At 31.6% G+C, this 23,678-nt stretch overlaps 2 protein-coding genes across 3 annotated transcripts in view; one reads left to right on the top strand and one right to left on the bottom strand.

Annotated features, from left to right (window-relative positions):
* LOC115876209 (FGGY carbohydrate kinase domain-containing protein-like) overlaps window positions 1–421 on the bottom strand; it is a 38,739-nt gene extending 38,318 nt beyond the window's left edge. For both annotated transcript variants that reach the window (XM_030891909.1, XM_030891910.1), the window contains exon 1: window positions 293–421. In XM_030891909.1, coding sequence (XP_030747769.1) covers window positions 293–309 — 17 coding nt within the window. In that variant the 5' untranslated portion in view covers window positions 310–421. The remainder of the gene's footprint in view (window positions 1–292) is intronic.
* The window catches only part of LOC115876219 (Down syndrome cell adhesion molecule-like protein 1), a 337,865-nt gene that overhangs the window by 143,980 nt on the left and 170,207 nt on the right, over window positions 1–23,678 (top strand). The window contains 2 exon segments of the mRNA XM_030891919.1: window positions 21,240–21,270; window positions 21,273–21,383. Coding sequence (XP_030747779.1) covers window positions 21,240–21,270; window positions 21,273–21,383 — 142 coding nt within the window.

The raw sequence follows: 23,678 nt of genomic DNA, 5'->3' as shown, positions 1-23,678 counted from the left end.
AATGACATTGCTCGGCATGTGAAACAAAAAAACGGGTAAAAATACATAAACAATGATAAACACAATAAATGGTTTACTCTGAGTGATCGTCTTTAGGTGGACATCAAAAGTGACACGGCACTTAATTCTAAATATGCAATACTACCTCTCTAATTCTTATTTCTATCCTTATCTGCCCTTGTTCTACCGTTCATTTCGTATTCCCCATCCCCAGTTGTTCGTTTAAGAGACAATTTTACTTTTCGACTTGTTACACTCACAAACACAATTACCGATGCTGTTATTCGATTACCTTAAAATACAGTTCATCCTCTTAAGCCTGAACTTCGTTCCAACTTTTTCAATTAAGCCCTGGAATCGTCATTTCTGTTTTACTGGAACCGAAAAAAAAAATGGGTGAAAGCAAGGTTAAGGCGGGACTTCAAATTAACAGCAAATTGACGTTGACAAACAAAGCTACAGCAACGTCAAGGAATTCTGGACAATTCCCGGTTTTTTTTCTCTCGTTGACAGTGACGTTGACACTCCCCCTTTGAAAAAAGTTCTTATTAATAATTGGGATTTCGGTAAATTGGTTTAAAGAAGTTAGGCAGTTGGGGAATGAGAGTTCTTATTTATTTAGGCTTGGGGATGTTTACTTTGCTGCCTTTTAGCCAGGGAAACGGTTGTTTTTGGGATTAGGTAAAGTATGGAGTTAAGTTTTTAGTTTATTGTACTGTGTATTAAGATGGAAATAAGTAAAAAGGGTTTGTATAAAATTAGGTATATCCTAAAATACTTTGTTTCGGAGATACAGGGTGTAGAAAGTGTACAGGGTGGCGCACCTCATCCACCTCGGCTGATTATACAAAAAACAGAAAGATAATATAGTAGAAACAAAATATTTTATGGGGGTATATGTAGGGAGGTAATGTGCACAATTTAAAATTATTTTGAAATGTACAGAGTTATATAATATACAGGGTGTCCCAGAAATGAGTGCAGATATTTTAACTGGTAGTATAGTTCAACCCCAGAAACACGCCTATGAGTTTTTTTTTTGCGAAAAAAAAATGTTGAAAATTTAAAAATTTTCCTGACATTTTCCGGGAAATTTGAAAAAACTTTTTAGTGCCACTTGTTTATTCACCTGAGATTTCCCTACGGTGTATCTAAGCCTTGCAGTGTTGCAACCTCCTATGTTATCCACATTCTACATAATTCGGCGGAACATAGTTCTACATTTATAAATTCATAGACAAATTTCTACTCAAAAATTAGGAATGTTAAATTTAATCTTTTATCAGTGCTCATTATTAATAATTATAGAAAAAAAAAACACATTAATTATTTTTAGTACTTACCCTTTCAATGAAAACTTAACAAAAACCACCGAAAATTAACAAAAACATTACGTTTATGACGTTTACGAGAATCTTTGTTATGCTGCAACATAACTTTATTTTGGAATAAATTTAATAAAATGATTCATATTATTCACAATCAGGTCACAAAAAGAAATTCCTAAAATGTTTATCGTAATTTAGAATTCAATTCAAGAAATTTAGAAAACAGCCCAACGAATAATCGATTTATTTTGTTTTGTTTGTTTTCTTCATGTTTCTCTGTTTTATTTGAGCCACTGTTTTACAAAACACCTTGAAAAGCGTACATTACTTTGAATACCTTTCTGAATGAATAAATGTTGAGAATTATTGTCTCTTATCGCCACTTGACGAACTACTTTCAATCTAAGAAAATACATGTTTCACTCAACAATTATTGACAACGTATTTTGTTTTTTCGCTATTTTTTCGATGTATTTCGACAATTCCATCGACCGCCTAACCGGTCGTCCTTCTTTGGCCTAACCGTCAGCCAAGAACCGCCGCGTGTGAACTGGTCCTTTGAGTCGCCGGTCGCCGCGCCGTCGTGGCGGGCTTGCGTCAGACGACGATGTTAAGCAACGTTGCCGTAGTTACAACAATTTCAAATTCAAGACATTCGAAGCAATCAAATTCGTATTAAATTTTAAAAATAAAACAGAGAAACATGAAAGGAAATAAACAAAACAAAAATGAATTGATTATTCGTCAGACTGTTTTCGATGTATTTAATTCTGAATTACGATAAACATTTTAGAAATTTCTTTTTTGTGACCTTATCAATAACCAATTCATTTGTGTTTTGTTTGTTTCCTTTCATGTTTTTCTGTTTTATTTTTAAAATTTAATAAGAATTTGATTGCTTCGAGTGTTTTGAATTTGAAATTGTTGAAACTACGGCAACCTCGCATGACGCAAGCTCGACACGGCGGCGCGACAAAGGAGCAGTACTTGTGTCTAGCCCTAGCAGGCAACTATTAAGCCCGACCAATCACGTTAGAGTTTTTGACAAACACAAATGAATTAACACACTCCACATAACCACGCTAACCAACCTGATTGGTCAAGCTTAATAGTTGACTGCTAGGGCTAGACACTTCTAGGAGCAGTTACCAGTGATCAGTGATGCGCCGCTCTCTTGGCTGTCGATGGTATTGTTGAAATACATAGAAAAAATAGCGAAAAAACAAAATACGTATTTAAAATTGTTGAGTGAAACATGTATTTTCTTAGATTGAAAATAGTTCGGAAGTGACAATAGTGGCGGTAAGAGACAATAATTCTCAACATTTATTCATTCAGAAAGGTATTCGAAGTAATGTGTGCTTTTCAAGGTGTTTTGTAAATGAGTGATTCAAATTTTGATGAGGCCTATATGAAAATAATGTGTTAAAAATGGGGACTGCTATTTTAGTAGTTATTATAATAGCATGTACAAGTAAAGCAGCACAGTGAAGTGTATTTTAGTTAAGTGTATATCGAAAAAGAGAACTGTCGCAGTTACATCGATCTGTCATAAGTATCTTTTTAATGTTGGGTAAGTTTTTAATTTAACTTTTTAACACATTTTTTAACACATTATTAAACATTTAACTTTTAATTTATTTTATGTAATAATATCACAATCTTAAAAATGTAAGGTGCATCAAAATGTACTGCATCTCTGCAAACTCCTCAGGTGTTGTGATTTTATGACTTACTTTTAACATATACTTTCTTGTCCCTGTGGCAACACAGTGCGTCGAATTAACTGAAATCCGGGCTTGCTCCGGGTAATTGGATGTACTTGGCGATATCTGCCGGCGGTTCTCAAAATGTTGCGTTGATTTTTTTAAATTTTCAAAGTTTAATAACTCGGTTATTTTCAATTTATTTTAAAAATGGTAAAGAGGAAATATGTTTATTTTGACCAGATCTACCACCCCTTAAAATATCTGCACTCATTTCTGGGACACCCTGTATAAGTTATATTTTTCGTAATGGAACACACGGTATTTTATTGAGCTTAAAATAAGGCATTTATTATAAGGGTCTAATATGTTTAATAGCTTTGGTTTTTGAGATATTTAAAGATATTTATATGTATATTTCGAGTCGGTAAAACTCATAGACCTATAAATTTCTCAGATACCTATCTTGGCCCGCTCTTCCACTCGAATTAATCAAACTCTTATCTCGTCCGTAATAAGTTTTTTGGACGATAAAAAGGCCTAAATGCCTTTTTTTCGTTTTTTTCCTTTCTTGCCTCTTCTTGTTCTTAAATTAAAAAGTTTAAATTTCGGTACTGATACGGAATCTTTTACCTAAAATGTTTATTTTAACGTGTTTTTTATGTTAAGAGTTCAGGGATTAGCGTTGATTTCATTATTGATGTAAAAAAAGTATCACAAAAACGGTCGACACTACTCATATGAGTATAATTAGATACTAACTACCCTAAACGATGTGCAAACGTACATTTCTCATACAATATGCAGAAACAGGAAGATACTAGGCGCAGCATCTGATGTTTCTATATTTCCGAATTATCGGGAAAAATAGGTACCTATACGACTGAGTCCGCGCGCGACCTCCGGAGGGTTAAAAAAATAAGGTTGCGTCGTATCCATACACAAACAAATAAAAAGAGACTGACAAATCCCATGGTAAAGAGTGGGACCGCGTTCCCGTAGCGCAACTCAGAATAACAATTTTGAACCCAATTAGCAGGACCATGGCAGGACGTACGTTTTTATTGCTATATTTCTTTATTATGTGCGCTTTATATGAAAAAGAAAGAGATAGGTACAAAACGTATCGTAAGACATTATCGCACATTCTGGCTGGCGGAAAATTTAAATTAGCCATTATTAGTAGTATTCTTTTATTCTGAAATTGAAAATGTTCACTTAAACTGATTTATTCCCTATACTACGTAAAGGGAACGTGGTGTAGGGAATAAATCAGTTTAAGTGAAAATTTACAGTTTCTTTCAGAACGAAAGAATACTACTATTATAAGGGAAATTATAAAAAAAGCAAAAATTGTACTGTTTTATAAACATATTTATTTATACATAAAAATAAATAAACTTTTTAAAATACAACAACAAAAAATAACAGTGTTTATTCCACCCACCTACCAAATTTAACTGCAGAAGAACTGACTGTTGCAGGAAACAATCGGCCAATTTTTTTAAAGGGCATTAAAAATCTAATTTTCGAAAAAAACTGCCTAATTGCAATAACAAAGTGATTATCCAAGCAAAGAAGACTTTACGATAATCATGATCCTGAACCATTTTCAAGTCCAGTTTTAATCCTAAAACAAAAGTTAAATAGGTATATTAATAAAGTTTCTGGTTACTATAAACCAGCTATAAACTACTACCTACCCAAAAAATTAAAAAAAAATAATTGTACTAAATTGTTATGTTAAGAGAGGTTCGAAATATTTTTGACACTACTACTTCTACTTTTTTTCTTAATAAGATGATAAATATAACTACTTACTTTTATTTTACCGGGTGTCTTTAACATATCCATCAGAGACAGGGGGCACCATTACAAATAGAAAATAGATGATACTGGCTCCTGCAGCAAATAAAATAACAAATAGTATAACCTAAAATTATAAGTAACAAAATATAAATACCTATATGGAACAAAGGAATTTGTTCCCTATCCATATTCATAAGTCAATAAAATGGAGAGTTTAGAAAAAAAGGTAAATCACCAGAATAAAAATTAACAAACATGACGAATTGTCATGATATTGTCATCTTGGTTGTCATGATGACGAAAACGAAAGGCGATTGTTCTAATTTCTATTTAGAAATTACGTTTTATATAGCTGCTTCTTTCTCTCTTGTTAAGAGATAGTGGGCCCAATAGACGCAATGCGCAGATCAACATAAATAGAACGAAATTTTGCGTTCTGAGTTGCGCTACGGGAACGTTGTCCCTTCTCTTTACCATTTAATTTGCCAGTCTCTTTTTATTTGTTTGTCTATGGAGTCTCTACTCTTGCCAGAGAGAACACTAATAACTAAAGTGAGAAAGACCGATCAACGTTAATTTTTGGTTTGGTTTGGTTTGGTTTGGTTTGGTATTTGGCACTATTACTATTAGGTATGTTAAAATAATTACCGAGATAAAACTTACCCTTAAAGGAAACGTTTTGTCTGGGTCTCAACCACAAAACAAAAATTACAAAATGCCGAATAATCGTGGAATATGAAATAATCAATAATGACAATAATCTTCTCTTCTGACAAGCTAAAAGAACAGGTACATTCAGTCAAAAACAATTTATTACTCCGATTTGCTCCGATTCTCAACAGATTTTAGTTATCTCCTTCTAGAACTAAGAAATAGAAAAAGCTACTGACAATCTAATTAATCCTGTCAAATGTTTAACTTGCAAAGTTGAAAACTTCCTTTTTTGACCGCCTAAACGCTATGCGCGTCTGAGATGCGCGGTGACAAAATAAACTTGTCTACGAAATGCCCTATTCCACTTTAGTTATTAGTTTCTCTCTGGTCGTATCTGTTAAAACTGACGTTTCAAAAAATGTTGAGATAGAAAATCGGCATCCTAGCAAAAAATTACATTAAAAAATCTTTCTACTGTCTTCAAATAGTAAGCAGAAAAATTGTAAATTGAGTGAGACATTTAAAATGACGTCCCTGTACATTTTTTACTCCAGTGAGACACCTCTCTGTTGAACCACTGATGAAAAACACCCCGTATAATCATAACATTAAAAACAATGTAGCATTTTTCATATCAATCGAGTCTGTTTCAAATAAAACCAAATCATTTCGGTCATTTTTCTCGCTCTCAACACTTTCTTTGACGTCTCCTCTCCATAGATTATCCGGCTTCTGGTGAAAATTATAAACAGAGGGGGCGCTGCGTGTATGATTTATTACGTGCCGGTGACGTGTCTGGTAAGTATGTAAGATTTATGGTCGGACTTAATTTAATTTCATATACTTTAAGGAAACCTGCTGGGGTTAAGGGCTGTAGCCTGGGAATTAATAGAGTTAGGCACACTAAAAGCTTCGAGATATAATTAGGTACGGTGGAAATATTTTTGATTGTCGATTAACCGATTTTGAGTCTCCCTGTCTCATTTTACCATTTGATCGAGAAAAAAAAACGGCGTCATAGAAAGCTGGGGAATGACAATCGCTGATAATTTTGGCGAGGTCAAGCTCTAGAGGTCATTAGCTTATACTGCCCGTTGGGTTTAAGAAGGTTGTAATGAATAGAATTCACAATGGATAACATTGAAAGAAATCAGTACATGTATATTTCGAACATTTTTCATTTTATTGATTTTATGGAAAGCACTGTTCATTAAAATGTTGTATCTTATGTTATAGGGCTTGTTTCTCTCTACAATTTCCTGTCTCAGAATGTACCGTTTGTGTCCGGGAAGGGTTCATAGTTTCATAGTTGTCGATTTTCGAAAGAAATCAGTACATGTATATTATTTCGTACATTTTTCATTTTATTGATTTTATGGAAAGCATTGTTTATTAAAATGTTGTATCCTATGATATAGGGCTTGTTTCTCTCTACAATTTCCGGTTTCACAATGTACCGTTTGTGTCCGGAAAGGGTTCATAGTTGCATAGTTGTTGATTTTCGAAAGAAATCAGTACATGTATATTATTTCGTATATTTTTCATTTTATTGATTTTATGGAAAGCACTGTTCATTAAAATATTTTATCTTATGTTATAGGGCTTGTTTCTCTCTACAATTTCCTGTTTCACAATGTACCGTTTGTGTCCGGAAAGGGTTTATATTTGCATAGTTGTTGATTTTCGAAAGAAATCAGTACATGTATATTATTTCGTATATTTTTCATTTTATTGATTTTATGGAAAGCACTGTTCATTAAAATATTTTATCTTATGTTATAGGGCTTGTTTCTCTCTACAATTTCCTGTTTCACAATGTACCGTTTGTGTCCGGAAAGGGTTTATATTTGCATAGTTGTTGATTTTCGAAAGAAATCAGTACATGTATATTATTTCGTATATTTTTCATTTTATTGATTTTATGGAAAGCACTGTTCATTAAAATATTTTATCTTATGTTATAGGGCTTGTTTCTCTCTACAATTTCCTGTTTCACAATGTACCGTTTGTGTCCGGGAAGGGTTCATAGTTTCATAGTTGTCGATTTTCGAAAGAAATCAGTACATGTATATTATTTCGTATATTTTCATTTTATTGATTTTATGGAAAGCACTGTTTATTAAAATATTTTATCTTATGTTATAGGGCTTGTTTCTCTCTACAATTTCCTGTCTCACAATGTACCGTTTGTGTCCGGGAAGGGTTCATAGTTTCATAGTTGTCGATTTTCGAAAGAAATCAGTACATGTATATTATTTCGTATATTTTTCATTTTATTGATTTTATGGAAAGCACTGTTTCTAAAAATGTTGATCTTATGTTATAGGGCTTGTTTCTCTCGACAATTTCCTGTCTCACAATGTACCGTTTGTGTCGGGGAAGGGATCATAGTTTCATAGTTGTCGATTTTCGAAAAAAATCAGTACATGTATATTATTTCGTATATTTTTCATTTTATTGATTTTATGGAAAGCACTGTTCATTAAAATATTTTATCTTATGTTATAGGGCTTGTTTCTCTCTACAATTTCCTGTCTCACAATGTACCGTTTGTGTCCGGGAAGGGTTCATAGTTTCATAGTTGTCGATTTTCGAAAGAAATCAGTATATGTATATTATTTCCTACATTTTTTATTTTATTGATTTTATGGAAAGCACTGTTCATTTAAAAATAATAATCACCATAAAATTTTACGTATAAAATATCATTCGTCATTAATTTTAAAGTAAGTTGACACCCTCTTTTAACGGTATTTATTTATCAACAAGCATAATATACAATACGATAGAGAAAAAAACGGCGGCAGAGATGGCTTTGAAATAAAGATCGCTGTTATTTTTGATGTAAAATTCAATGGGGAATGTCATCGATCGTCATTTTCAATCCAACTAGACGACATTTTTTCGGTCATACGGTATTATATATGCCAAACATTGATGAGTATATCGATGAATTTTATAAAATATATCGATATATTTTGTCACCGTCCCACCATTCTAAATTTTATTTAGAAATCTATGATACTATGATTCTATGATTCAGACCATAACCAAGAATTTCAATGCCAAAGCCAATAAACTAGATGATATTTTTAACACACCTATAATATGACTTTGGTACACTGAAAAAAATATATGTAATTTTCCAAAAAAAAATATCGATACATTACAGTATTTTTAATAAGAAACTTGTAAAAACAAGATATTTTTGCATAGTTTCACAAAAAAATGTAGTTTTGCAAAACAGTTTATTAATAATAAATGATTATTTCCTTGGATAGCTTGCAGAATCGCACCGTTTTAGCATTATTTTAAAATCTGCTAACTATACCTTCTGAATATTTAATTTAAACTGTATAGATACTCAAATATGCGCTTTTGCAATGATTAAATAACATACATATGAGTATAAAGTAATTATATTTTACGACCTACGTACACGTACGTTGATTCTACAATTCTAATTTAGCCAGGAACCTCTGGATTTCGCATTTCCAGATATATATATTTTTACACTATTATTCCTCGCATTCCTCATCCGATGTAAAAAGAGGAGATTTTTCCACATTTTCCGGCAATTGTCAGCCGCGCTGTAATCTCGTCGCTCCTCTTCGCTGCAGCCATTTCCCAAGGAGCGGCGGAAAACTCGGCTACATTAAAATTCCAATTCCGGAGCTGTCTGGATCAAAGATCGCAGCCGGCGGCGGAGGCATCGCAAAAAAGTATCTCTTTCTTTTTAATTTAAATTTGTTTTCGGATTCCCATACTTTTCTTAAATTAGAACCATCATCTACACCGAGTGTTTCTCGAAAATAGTCCAGCTCTATACCTTTTTTATTTTTTCAGATAAAAAAGAAACGAGATTTGGTCCGTTAGGCTATGTTTTCCCTCCTTAATAAAGTTTACTCCAGCCTAAACAACCATCATTCTACAGCAACAATTTTCTGTGACTTTTCTAAGGCGTTCGATTGTGTAAATCATAAGATCCTAATTAATAAACTGCAGCACTATGGGTTCAGGGGATCATCTCTCGAATGGTTTAAGTCGTATCTGAGCAACAGAAGTCAACTTTGTGAGGGTGGATACCACGTTGTCTTCTAGCAAGCCAATTGAATGGCCAAGTACCACAAGGCTCCAGGCCCTATTTTGTTTCTCCTTTTATTAACGACATTGCTAACATAAACATCAGTGGCAAAATATGTCTTTTTGCGGACGACACTAGCTTCACTTGGAGCAACAAGGACATCACGGCGCTTCATAGGATTATATCAAATGACTTAATCACCATTAAATCTTGGTGCGACTCGAACCTCCTGAGTCTCAACATTTCTAAAACTAAAGCTTTGTCGTATAAGAACTCGTTGCAGCCTTTTGTACTTAACAACACCACCATTGATGTCGTAAAATCTGTAAAATTCTTAGGGCTTGTGGACTATTCTCTGAAATGGGACATACATATCGAAGCTTTGTCGAAAAAATTGAGCTCTGCCTGTTTTGCATTAAGGTCTGTTTCTAAGGAGCTTAACTTGTCAGTGGCTAGAACTGTTTATTATGCACTTTTTGAGTCGCACCTCAGGTATGCCCTTCCATTCTGGGGTACGTGTTGTGCGACTCAATTTGACAGTCACTACCTGATTTATAATGTTCATCACTAGGATTATAGAAAGATGTAGTTTTTGTTTCTGATGTCGATGCATCGGCTCGCAGTGATTCCTTTTGTTTAATTCAAGTACTAGAAAATTTAAATTTCTTTTTATTCGCCTTAGGGATTTTACAAAATTTTAATAAAGCTTAAAAGCAAGTAAAAGAAAACATCAAAACAGAGCAGCACACGATGCAATCTGAAGCAATTACATTTATTAGGCTATATTAAGTTACAGTTACTCTAAAGTAGCCGTTTTTGACCCCCGTGACTTTTTAGTGGTCTTGGATGAGCGACGGCTACTTTGTAGTAAGGCTACTTTGTAGGAAGGTAGCAGCCTTGTTTATATATTCTTAAAGTTGGTCAACCTCTCGACAAAATGTGCTGCCTCTGGTGAACAAATCGTAGAGCTTTAAAAGAATGAAGCATGTGATTAGGGGCTAAGTCAAAAATATCGATTATTTGCGGTATTTCCCTCAGAGTAATGTAATAATATAGCTCGGATTTTTGCGAACTATAATAGGGCTCAGCTGATTAAGAAATTTAAACAAAACTATTATTTCATTGTTGATTTTCGATTATATTTGCTGTTTATTTTAAGGATTCTAAACCGTATTTAACAAAGAAATAACAATTTTCAATATGTTGGTACATTAACGCCTAATTACGGGTAATTATTAATATTTAAAAAAAGTTACATACACTTACTTTATTTCGATTTGACCCAGGGCTATAAAATTTTATTTCATTCTTCGATCATTTTATTCTAAATTGAGGTTTTACGAATTTAAGATAAATTTTTTTGAAAACAAAACGTTATACATTCTTGATTAATTTTTTTCTTAATTAAAAATAAAACTTGGCACTTGTTTCAATATTATTTGACATTTAAATAAATATTATGTACTTAATAAACCATTTAAATCTTTATTACACGAAATAAATCTTTCTTAGCGTAAAACATGGTCAGAGTCAAGTTTGCTTTAACTTTGTACCATATGAAAAAAAACGGCGTCCAGTTTTATATATTATATAAAACTAAAGATATTATAAAATTTATATATAAAATGACAGCGATCTTCATTTCATAGCCATCGCTGACGCCGTTTATTTTCGATCAAGAATTATAAAAACTGAAAATATCATAATGTTTTAACTCACAAAGCCCGTTAAACCATAAAACTTTCTAGTATATTGTTTTATTAGGAGTAAAAATGACACTTTTCGTGGCGAGACTGTAGGTTTGACATACAGCCGAAGCACAAAAGTCATTTTTACTAGAACATGCTATTTTTTTCAAAAGCCACAAATAATGTTTTAAACAATTTCAAACGTTCCAAATAATATAAAAATATTTAAAACTCATACCTTGTAAGTAATTATCATGATACAAAAAAAACAAGGTATGATATTGCGCAGGTTGGTCACCACGTCACAGGTGATAAACGGCAATATTGGTCGGCAAGCTCCACGCGCCAATTTCAAATTTTTCAAACAGATGACACATAATAAATGTGTATAATGTGTCATAACTTTTCAAATGTCCAGCTCGATGATTTTACATAACTTTAGGGGTTATTTAATTCTTCCCTATTTTAGGTCTTTTTTTATTAGTGGCAATTGAACAATACGGATATTTTGTTGTATGGCATATGACGTTACAGGCGATATGCGCAAATTGAACGAAATTGGAGACGCTATCGACCATACCTTGTTTTCAAGTTTGCTTTGTACCATGAGTAATTATATATCGAGAAACTATGGTTACGGCTCGTTGAATTTGAGACTTATGTCATTGTAATAATATATTTTCATACTTTTATGCTTAGGCGTAAAGTGCTTTACTTTATGCCTAGGCGTTAAATGACTTTTTATATTGTCAATCACGTCGCAAAAAATTAATACTTTTTGTGACGTTTGAAAAAAATAATATTTTGAAACTAACTGGTATATTTTTCTGCCACAACAAAGTTATTATACAGTGATAAATGATAAGATCATATTGAAATACGCTACTGGGTAAAAAAAATGGCTAAATTTTATCAATAATACTCCATTTTCAAAAGTATTTTCCAAATTCCAAATAATTAATATTTTTCAATAATTGATTGCAATTAATATTATTTGGATGACTAGTTTAATTTGATTAATTAATATGCATCAGATTAATTTCATTTAAAATAAATTTGATCAGATTTTTTCGTATATTCAACTACCAGAAAAGTAGAAGGAAGATTATAATGTATCTATCACAATATTTAAAAGAACTACTACAATAATTATTAGAAGAAAAACAAAAAAAAATACCCAAATACATTCACCTTCTACTCAACTACAAAATAAATGAATATAATCTCTTACAAGAACACTACACAAACTACTTCTTGTATTCTACGCTAAACAAATTATCAAACTTATTAATTAATCAAACATAAAGAAAAATTAATTACCCTTCACCTACTACTTAACTTCAAAATAAAATATAAAAACACTACTAAATTTCTTCTGGTAGTCTACACTAAACATTATAATCAAACTTAATAAATTAATCTAATTTTACATTACCACTACAAGAAACAAGAAAATATTTAAAACTACAAGAAATAAAACTTCGATACGTGCGACCAGTATAATAGATCAAGCGGACAAAGAATATAAAATACTTTAAAATGTGCATTCAGAAAGAAAAAATATCTCGAAAATTATCTAAACAAACATTTTTTTCTTATCGAAGTGAAAAACATCGACCTCGTGGAATTTGTCGGGTATTTACAATGGTCGAATTGTATAATTACCAGCTTTAATAGCATATCTAATAGACAAAAAGTATCTGGTCGATTAGTAACCAATTGGCACAGTCCGAAAATTATCGATTTATTTTCTCTGTTTTTATTGGCCGCTTCAAAATTCAGAGTAACAAAAAATATTTTTCTCTAGTAAAAGACTGTGAAATACGCCCCGCCATCTGGTGCTTTACATCCATAAACGTCTTAGGTTGAGCTACTTTAAAAATTCATATACAAGGGTAGCAGTAACCATTTTTCTATTTTCAATGCTACTATAAATTAGAAGTAACTAAGTGTCGTGGCCGCGACTACCCCGAAACTTAAATTGTTACTATAAAGTAACAAATACGTAATGGAGGCATTATGGTAGCACTTGTTAGTAACCCCTACTTTGAAAAGTTACTATAAAGTTTTTGGTCTTTTATGGTGCCATATTCGAAGATTCGGGTAGTTCCAGCCACTTCTTTAAATTACATGTTTGCGCCTTGCAATCGGGGTGTTTATTTTCCACTTTTATGGTAGGTAGGCACTAACCGGTCGCTCTCGAAATATACTTCAAAGTGACTATTCCTTATAGAGTAACATTTTAAGCGGCAGAGTGGGCCTAGGAACTATACTTTAGGGGCAGTAACATTTCAAAAAGGACTGGGAACTATATTTGCTAGTTGAGAGGCCTAGACGTTAAAATGACGTTTTTATATTGTCAATCACGTCGCAAAAATTAATACTTTTATGACGTTTGAAAAAAAAGTTAGGAACGTTAATCACAAAATTTTATATTTTCTTTATTTCCGTATCTGTCAGTTTTAAACACCTTAAAAGCACTTTAACAGAATTATTTACCGAGCTCTATTTTTATTTTTAAGTGGAGGAAAACTTTAATGATGCCATAAATGTTTTATGCGAACGTTCAGATAGTCATGCAAATTTATTTAATCATTTTTATACTAGTTTTATAGCTGATATAATGAGTATGCTTAAATTTCGATTGTTTTTGAATTTTATTATGTCCCATAAAAGCTTTTAAACAGTCGTTTTTATAAGCATCCTGATAAAAGAAAACTCGGGAGAGATTATAAAAGCAATAAATAATGAAATGTGCGGGGTTGTCTCATTTTCTATATAAATATTTATTAACTAAATTATATAAAACTGTTTAAAAGTATTATACAATTCAACAATATTATTTAGTAAGTTTTATCTTTGTGGCGATCAAAGGCTCTCATGACATGCAGAAGACTGGCGGGAAATAGGTGGGGCTGCGCCCCTAACATTTTGCGCTGGATGTATACCATGATAGTAAGACCCATGATTACTTATGGAGCAGTTGCTTGGTATACAAAACTAGAGCAACGTACAGCAAGGCAAAACCTGTGCAAAGTACAGAGACTGGCATGTATCTGCATCACAGGTGCCATGAGAACATGTCCAACAGCAGCAATGGAGGTCATTCTAGACCTAACACCACTACACATTGTCGTCGGTAGTTATGCCAATGCGACAATGATTAGAATGGTTACTGACGAAAACAATACTGGGAGAATTTTCAGGTCAGGGGCTTGGAACACCCTCAAAAAGAAAATTCCACTTTTTCAACTCCCAGTGGATGACATACCAAGAATTTACAACTTTTGAGAAACACCTCACTGTAGTATTGAGTAATAAAAGTGATTGGAAGAAAGAGACGCTTACTCAGCATATAAAAGACCATACCATCATGTGGTATACGGATACATCCAAAACCAAAGCAGGGACAGGGATAGGAGTATTTGGGCCGAAAAACTGAAGACTCCGAACCAATGGGCACCTACTCCCAGTATCGTTCAGGCAGAAATTTGCGCCATCGAAAGATGCGTACAATTATTTTAGAAAGTGAACTATCGAAAACAGGAAATTGCCATCCTATCCGATAGTCAAGCAGCACTTAACGCGATCAACTCAGTAACCATCAATTCGAAGTTGGTCAAAGAATGCCTGGAGAAGCTCAACAAATTAGGCAAAGAAAATAAAGTCCTCCTTTACTCTGGGTGCCTGCTCACCAAGGGATAGAAGGCAATGAAAAAGCAAATGATCTAGCTAGAAAAAGGAGCGAACACCTTAACTGACCAGAACCGTTCTGTTTTCCAAACGGGAACCAACTGAAAGCGGAACTGGTGAAGAATCCGGAAGACTCCATCCGTAACTTGGAATGGGTGTCCTCCAACGGTCTAAGACACTCTGAAAAGTTCCTTAGAACTTATGACCGAGAAAAATCAAAGGTTTTCCTTGATTTAAGTAAAAAACAATCTTCGGATTGTCACGGGGTTTCTAACAGGACACTGTCTCCTCAACGAACACCTCAGTAGGCTGAAACTGAGAAACAACGGCGAATGCAGATTTTTAATGGGGAAAATGGGGAAACCCAAGAACACCTTTTATCACTGAGTGCGCCGAGACGACGACCATTCGTGCCATGAACCTTGGTACGTCTGATGTCGAGGATGGGGAGCTGGCCTCTGTGGAGCCGTCTCAGATACTGGCTTTTCTTAAAGCCCTGAGACTGTATGATGAGTTATAACTCGTTATAACTCAAGAAAGGGGAACACACAATAGATCTATAAGGTCGCGGTGATTAACTCCCCTCCTAAACATTCTACATTCTACATCTTTGTGGCGATTGTTGGTTGCGTTCTTCTTCATCTGCAACTCTTTGAAGACTTTTAAAACTATTCCTGGACAGGTGGTATCGAAGGCATTTTTCTGTCTTTTTTATAAATTGGTTTATGTCGTCTATGTTTCCACGTTTTTGTCAAATATCGTTTTTTTATTTTTTTTTAATTTAATGTCTTAATTCTTTTGGTAACATATTATACAGGGTGTCCCAAAAATAAGTGCAAGTATTTTAACTGGTAGTATAGTTCAACCCCAGAAACACGCCTTTGAGGTTTTTTTCGCGAAAAAAAAAATTTTGAAAATTCTAAATTTTTTGAAAAAATTTTTCATTTTTTTTTTAGTTTTTAGTTAAAAAACATAATTTATTAATAATATGGCAACACAAAGAAAATCCAGAAAAGATTCAGTGGTTCTCGAAATTTTAGCAAAAAATATTTTTTTTTGGAAATTTTCAAAATAAAATAACTCCGTTATTTTGAACCTATTTGAAAAACGATAAAGAGAAAATATGTTTCTTTTATCGAGATCTACCACCCCTTGAAATACTTGCACTTTTTTCTGGGACACCCTGTATAATTGTGGTAGTTTCTGTTGTTAGTTGGTGTAAAAGATTTTTTTGAGTTCTTTTGGTCGTTCTAATGTCTGATTTTCTTCTAGTTTCGTAAGTGTGTATTTGTTTGTTAGTTTTTTTAAAAAAATATTTGTTTTCATTAATTTAGTTTTGATTTTGTGTAGAAGTAATATATTATGATATTTTGTTAATTGTCTTATATTTAGTTCTCTTTTGTTTTTATGATATACTTCTTTTGGTAACATATTATATAGGGTGTCCCAAAAATAAGTGCAAGTATTTTAACAAAAAGGAAATTAAGGAAATTATTATTATTATTAAATTAAATTATTTATTATTTATATTAATTAATTATTATTTATTATTTTAAATAATTATTAAATGAATTAATTAATTAATTATTTTAATTGTTGGTGTTAGTTTATCTAGGTTAAATATTATTTTTAGTATTTTATTTTGTTGTCTTTGTAGCATGTTTAAGTTTTTTTTTCCTTTATGTTACTCCACGTATTAACTAAATATGTATATATTCCTTATATATTATAATGCATGATATACTCGTATTGGTTTCTTCATATTTGGTAGTGTTATGTTTTAAACTATTTTGGTCGACATCATACATACAGTATGTACAGTCTTTAAACAGTTGCCCTATACCATAGGATATAACATTTTAATGAACAGTGCTTTCCATAAAATCAATAAAATGAAGAATATACAAAATAATAATGTTCTGATTTCTTTCGAAAATCGACATCTATGAAACTATAAACCTTTTCTGGTCACAAACGGTACATTGTGAGAGTGAGGAAATTGTAGAGAGAAGCAAGCCCTAGAACATAGGATACAACATTTTAATGAACAGTGCTTTCCATAAAATCAATAAAATAAAGAATATACGAAATAATATACATGTTCTGATTTCTTTCGAAAATCGACATCTATGAAACTATGAACCTTTCCTAGTCACAAACGGTACATTGTGAGACAGGAAATTGTAGATAAAAACAAGCCCTATAACATAGGATACAACATTTTAATGAACAGTGCATTCCATAAAATCAATAAAAAGAAGAATATACGAAACACATACGAAACACATACTACACTATACGAACATACATGTTCTGATTTCTTTCGAAAATCGACATCTATGAAACTATGAACCTTTCCTAGTCACAAACGGTACATTGTGAGACAGGAAATTGTAGATAAAAACAAGCCCTATAACATAGGATACAACATTTTAATGAACAGTGCTTTCCATAAAATCAATAAAAAGAAGAATATACGAAATAATATACATGTTCTGATTTCTTTCGAAAATCGACATCTATGAAACTATGAACCTTTCCTAGTCACAAACGGTACATTGTGAGACAGGAAATTGTAGATAAAAACAAGCCCTATAACATAGGATACGACATTTTAATGAACAGTGCATTCCATAAAATCAATAAAAAGAAGAATATACGAAATAATATACATGTTCTGATTTCTTTCGAAAATCGACATCTACGAAACTATGAACTCTTCCTGGTCACAAACGGTACATTGTGAGACAGAAAATTGTAGAAAGAAAATAGCCCTAAAACATAGGATACAACATTTTAATGAACAGTGCTTTCCATAAAATCAATAAAATGAAAAATATACGAAATAATATATATGTACTGATTTCTTTCGAAAATCGACAACTATGTATGTATCTCCGTTATTAGTAAAGATAGAAGTATGCGGTTTGCACAAACCTGTCCCATTTTTTTTTCAAACGAAAAATGCGGTAAACAAAATTTTCATAGTCCTCTTTGTTTCTGAGCTACAGGGTCTTTTTGAAAAATTTTCCAATTTGGCACACCCCTCGTATGTCTTTTATTGCGAAAGGTATCTGTAAAACTTTTTCGTCATATTTAAAGTGTTATATATATTTTTTATTTTTACTGCATAGTAACTACTTAATATGAAAAGTATAAACTGGATTAACCATTTTAGAACAAGCAAATTTTTTTATGAAAAATGCATTTTTCTCGAAACATCAGCAACAAAAAAGTTCTCCTCTTGTACAGAAAATCCGGGGACATACTGTATATTGAAATTTAAGAATACATTATATCCATATTTTAAGAAAAACCCCATTACCGTCTGAGAAAAAAAGGATGTCATAGTAACTACGTTACGTGAGTCCAATCTCCATTTTCCTTAAATAATGCAACGGAATAAAGCGATACGATTGGTATGCATAGAGCATATTTCCATCTAAGTTCGGGGAGCGGGATTAATAGGAAACCCTTTCATGTTATAATATTAACATTCCCGTACTACTGCCATGCACATTTAGCTGTTTTCAAATTTCGCCATTCGAGAGTCACTGTGATAAAAGGAATCCATACTAATATATAAAATCCTTAAGTGACTGACTCACTGATTAATCACGATCCTGCTCAAACCACTCAACGTAAGAAGCTCAATTTTGGCATACAGGCATACATGAGGGTGTAACGTAAGGTTCTGAAGACTGGTCAATAAAACAACTACTGCAGGAAATATTATCTTTTTTATTCTCCACGCTGATGGTTGTAAGGGTGGTTTAGGAAAAGTTCTACAAAGTTCGAAAAAAGCGAAATTTATAAATTGAACTACAAGGGCCATCTATATATTAGTTTATAAGAAACCTAATGTTAAGATCCAGAAACCTGTTTTACTATTATATTAAATTAATGTATTATATTTAACATTTCCCACATATTTTATTAATTATGCTACAAGGGTGTAGAGATTCGATAAGAAGGGATTTTTCGAAATTCCAGTTCCAAGGGGGTGAAACCACTTCTCAAATATTACAATATTTTTTATTTAAAAAACGGTCAAGTTTCCGAAAAAACGCTTAAACACGTATATTTTATTTTGTTTTTTTACATATTTTAAGATTTTTTAAAAATTTATACAGAGTGTTTCGAAAAATCACGATCCTGCTTAAAGCGCTTGACGTAAAAAGGTGATTTCTGAAAAAACAGATTGACTTTAGGGTGTAGAGGTTCGATAAGAAGGGATTTTTCGAAACTCGAATTCTAAGGGGGTGAAACCAGCCCTCATATATTAGAATATTTTTTATTTAGAAACCGGTGAGTTTTTCGGAAAAACTCTTAAACACGTATATTTTATTTTATTGTTTTACATATTTTAAGGTTTTTTAAAAATTTATACAGGGTGTTTCATAAAATATGACCATTGAGTAATCACGATTCTGCTTAAACTGCTTGACGTTTAAAGCTGATTTTTGGCAAACGGGTTGACTGTGTGGTGTAGAGGTTCGATAAGGAGGGGTTTCTCGAATCTCAAATTCTAAGAGGGTAAAAACGCCCCTCAAATATTACAATATTTGTTATTTAAAAAACGGTTAGTCTTTCGGGAAAACGCTTGGACACGCATAATTTATTTTGATTTTTTTTCATATTTTGAAATTTTTTAAAAAATCATACAGGGTGTTCCAAAAAGTTGGGTAATTGATTGAACACGATTCTGCTTAATCTGCTTGACGTAAAAGGCTTATTTTTGGCAAACGGATTTTTCGAAAGTCAAATTCCAACGAGATGAAACTATACTCTGTTTTTTTTCTCAGGTAAGATTTCGACATACGATGACAGAAGAAAAGCAGATGACGTCCCATACCAATCTATTTATTTTACTAAAAAAAAGTTTCTAATCATTTTTAAGTTATCTATGGATGGGTTTAAATATAAATCCGTCATGCGTCGTGTCTTGTTGTTTTTAACCAGTTTTATTGGTTTATTTAAAAAATGACAGATCGTATTTCAATTTTATTGGTTTGACGGAACGATGAACGACAAACGGACGCCGATGCGTATGAACTCGCCTTTAGATTTTTGTCATTTTTGACGCTTGTCAAAGTCTTGCCAAGTTATAGGTTATAATTTTGTGTCAACTTTTGTTAAATACCCTGCGTTTTGGAAGATGATGCATTTGATTCGTATTATTACGTGTGTTTTGTGTCTTTTGAAGTCAAGTGGAAAAAAATCGAGTGAAAATTAACTGTAGAGCCAGAGCACAGTTTATGGTTAATACTGGCTGCCCAGGCAGAAAGTCTTATACACCATTATACACCAATGAAGTTGCCATCGATAAAGTTTGTATACCATTTCGTCGTAGATAAGTGCATCTCGTATATGGTAGAAGGATCAAACTAAACACATACTAAAAACTGGAGTAGCTGTAAAATATCGACATCACACGATAGGTAAATAATGGATTTTAGTACTGCAGAAAAATAATGTCAAAAGGTACTGGTTTAAAAAATTAAGATTAAAGTTAATTAATCAACCTTTAAGGTATAAAATTTGGTAGGTGTTATTATTAATAAAATAGTTTGTTTTATTTACCTATGTTGTTTTATTTATTCCTGTGGAATATTACAAATTTGTATTTGTACATAAGTTATATTGATAAATATAATCATAAATGCGGGTAGTTTCATAAAGCTTGAAAGTAAATAATAGTTCATTTTTATATTTTATATTTTTGGTATGTGGTGTCTTGTTCTTGTTTCTTTTGTATTAACACATACCGTTTTTATTAAATAAAATAACTCGATTACATTTTTTTAGTTTTATATAGTTTTTTTCACAATATTTTGAAGTAATCACTTGTCATCTTGTCAATCAAATTTTAAATATATCCTGCTATGCGTTACAGTTGTACCAACTTATTTCTTTGTAAAATAAAATAAACTAGGATCTTCTCGTTGGACAATTATATATATATATATTCAAATATTACCAACTTATATAATAATATCGCCATATTGTTTTTTCTCATGCTGACATAAATGTGAGAAAATTTTGTCCAGTTTGTATGTTAATGGAAATTCTTGTTTTGCTTTATCATCACCATTACAAATGGTTAATTCGACGCGAACGAAGTCGCTGCTATACGCTAGTAAATAATATAATCTTTTATAGTAGTTTATTTCGAATTGAAAAAAATACAGTAACGCATTTATGCGACAATCATTTTTTAATACATTAAAATATAGTCGTATTTCCTATTATGAAATATTTTTTTCGTTTTTTTCAGACCTCAAACGATGGAAATATGACAACGTCGACCTTTCGTTCGTGCCGAAAAAGGAGGATGATGGAAAGTATTTATCTTGCCGGGCGGAAAATAAAGTAATGTCATCCGAAAATTTGGAAGATGGATGGAAGCTGGAGATACATTGTGAGTAAAATATCCTTATTTATATCTTTATATCAGTATTTTGATTAAAATTTAGATTTATTAAAATTTTTATTCACAATTTTTATTTCAATTTTTCCACTCAAGAAAAAAATGTTTCCTTCGAAATACGTCTTTGTCAATTATAACATGACCTAATTTAACTAAATTTTTATAAAAATAGGAATAAGTTGACAATATTTTATGTCATTGTCTACAGGGTTGTTCACCACATACGACACGTAATATTGTAGTTAAACGATTAGATTTTTACAAATTGTAAGTTTTGGGTTCGTTGAAGGACTATTAAAGCTACAAGTTTTTACGATTAAAATAAAGGTAAATTTGATTAAGGTTTATTACACTTAAACCATACCGTTTTTGAAATATTTTCAATTTTGTGAAATTGCAGTATAAATTTTAAGGCTTCATTTCTCCGAGGGTATCAAAGTTTTTAACACTAAATATTTACTGAAGTTTATTTTTTGATCAGTTATTGTTGTATCAGTGTTGCAAATATTAAAAATTTGACTACCTTATACAGAGTGTCTAAATATTTATTTTAAATAATTATTACCTTTAAACGGCAATAACTTATTTAATTTAAATGGAACACCCTGTATATTTTATTAGAATCAGATGTGCCATTTAATTGTCTATCAAATTGTATTATACAATTTTTTACCTATCTCTTCAAGTTTCCGTAGAACATGCATTTTCTTGTAATTTAGAACTCATTTATCAATATACCCATGGAATACTGACATTTCAGATTATTTTTAATGATGTACCAAATTTTAAAGAGTACAGATACTAATATTGTCGATATAGTTCGTTTATTTCATTAAAAAATAAAAAAAAACTGTTTAAATATTTGTTAAAGAGGATCAATTAATATGATTCCAGTATTCAAACTACATTAATTGACTGTTTGCGTTGATTAATAATAATTGCTCCAAAACTGAAAAACTGAATTTTGTGTGTGTGTATTAGACAATGTGGTAAAAAGTAAGACTTTATAAATTTTATTTCATTTATTGACGAATGCTAATTTATAAAAACGGAGACGTTCATTTTCAAAACTTATTATTATATTGATTTCTGATTCAAATCCACATTTATTTAGAATATTTTATTAACTGAAATATTGGTGGTATATTTATATTATTATTCTTTTATAAAGATTTAAATAGTTTTCTTTTTGCATACAAATGGGCTAGTAATATTATCGTTTTGCTAAAACATACACTGTACATTTTGTACATTTGTTGTTTTAAAAACAATCTAAAATGTCAATATTCCATAGGTATATTGATAAATGAGGTCTAAATTATAAAAGAATGCATTTTCTACGAAAACTTGACAGGATAGGTAAAAAGTGGTATAATACAATTTGATAGACAATTAAATTATGCATCTGATTCTCATAAAATATACAGGGTGTTCCATTTAAATTAAACAAGTTATTGCCGTTTAAAGCTAGTAATTATTTAAAATAATTTTTTAGAGACTCTGTATAAGGTAGTGTAATTTTTATTATTGCAACACAATAACTGATCAATAAATAAACTTCAGTAAATATTTGGTATTAAAAACTTTGATACCCTCGGAGAAATGAAGCCTTAAAATTTATAATGCAATTTTACAAAATTGAAAATATTTCAAAAACAGTAAGGTTTAAATGTAATAAACTACATTGAATACTCTATACTAAATTTAAAAAAAATAAAGACTAACAATAGAGTCCTCATTTTAATAAACATTAATAACTATAACAGAACCAACGATATTAAAGAATACCTACATCTGTAACAGTTAAGTATACAAACAGAAGAAAAAAAATTTTAAAAATACCTTAATATTTTCGCTGATTTCTGGGGCTTACTCAACCGGGTCTCACAATGCAAATTCACCTCAAATATCCATTTAGTTGGTCATTGGCAAGCACTCTCTCATTGTACATGAAAATAACAAAACAAACATTTACTGATCTGGATAAAATTGATAGTTAAATAGTAAAACTCACCCAGGGGTACTCCGCCCCCTAGCCACTGACATCACTAACATTCTATTTAATATATCCCAAAATAAAAACACTAAATCACCACAATACACCAAAACACTTTTACTTTTACACTGGACGCGCGTTTCGCTAACCATGTTAGCATCATCAGCAGATGATTATAAACTGAAAGCGTCCAGTGTAAAAGTAAAAATGTTTTGGTGTATTGTGGTGATTTAGTGTTTTTATTTTGCTGTTTAACACCAAAGGTTCCAACCCTCAACTGTAATAATATA

The sequence above is a fragment of the Sitophilus oryzae genome, unplaced genomic scaffold (assembly GCF_002938485.1).
Source record: "Sitophilus oryzae breed Bouriz unplaced genomic scaffold, Soryzae_2.0 scaffold_1420_pilon_pilon, whole genome shotgun sequence".
In the NCBI taxonomy this organism is placed as follows: domain Eukaryota; kingdom Metazoa; phylum Arthropoda; class Insecta; order Coleoptera; family Curculionidae; genus Sitophilus; species Sitophilus oryzae.
The sequence above is the reverse complement of the archived record's forward strand: the minus strand, read 5'-3'. Positions and strand labels throughout refer to the sequence as shown.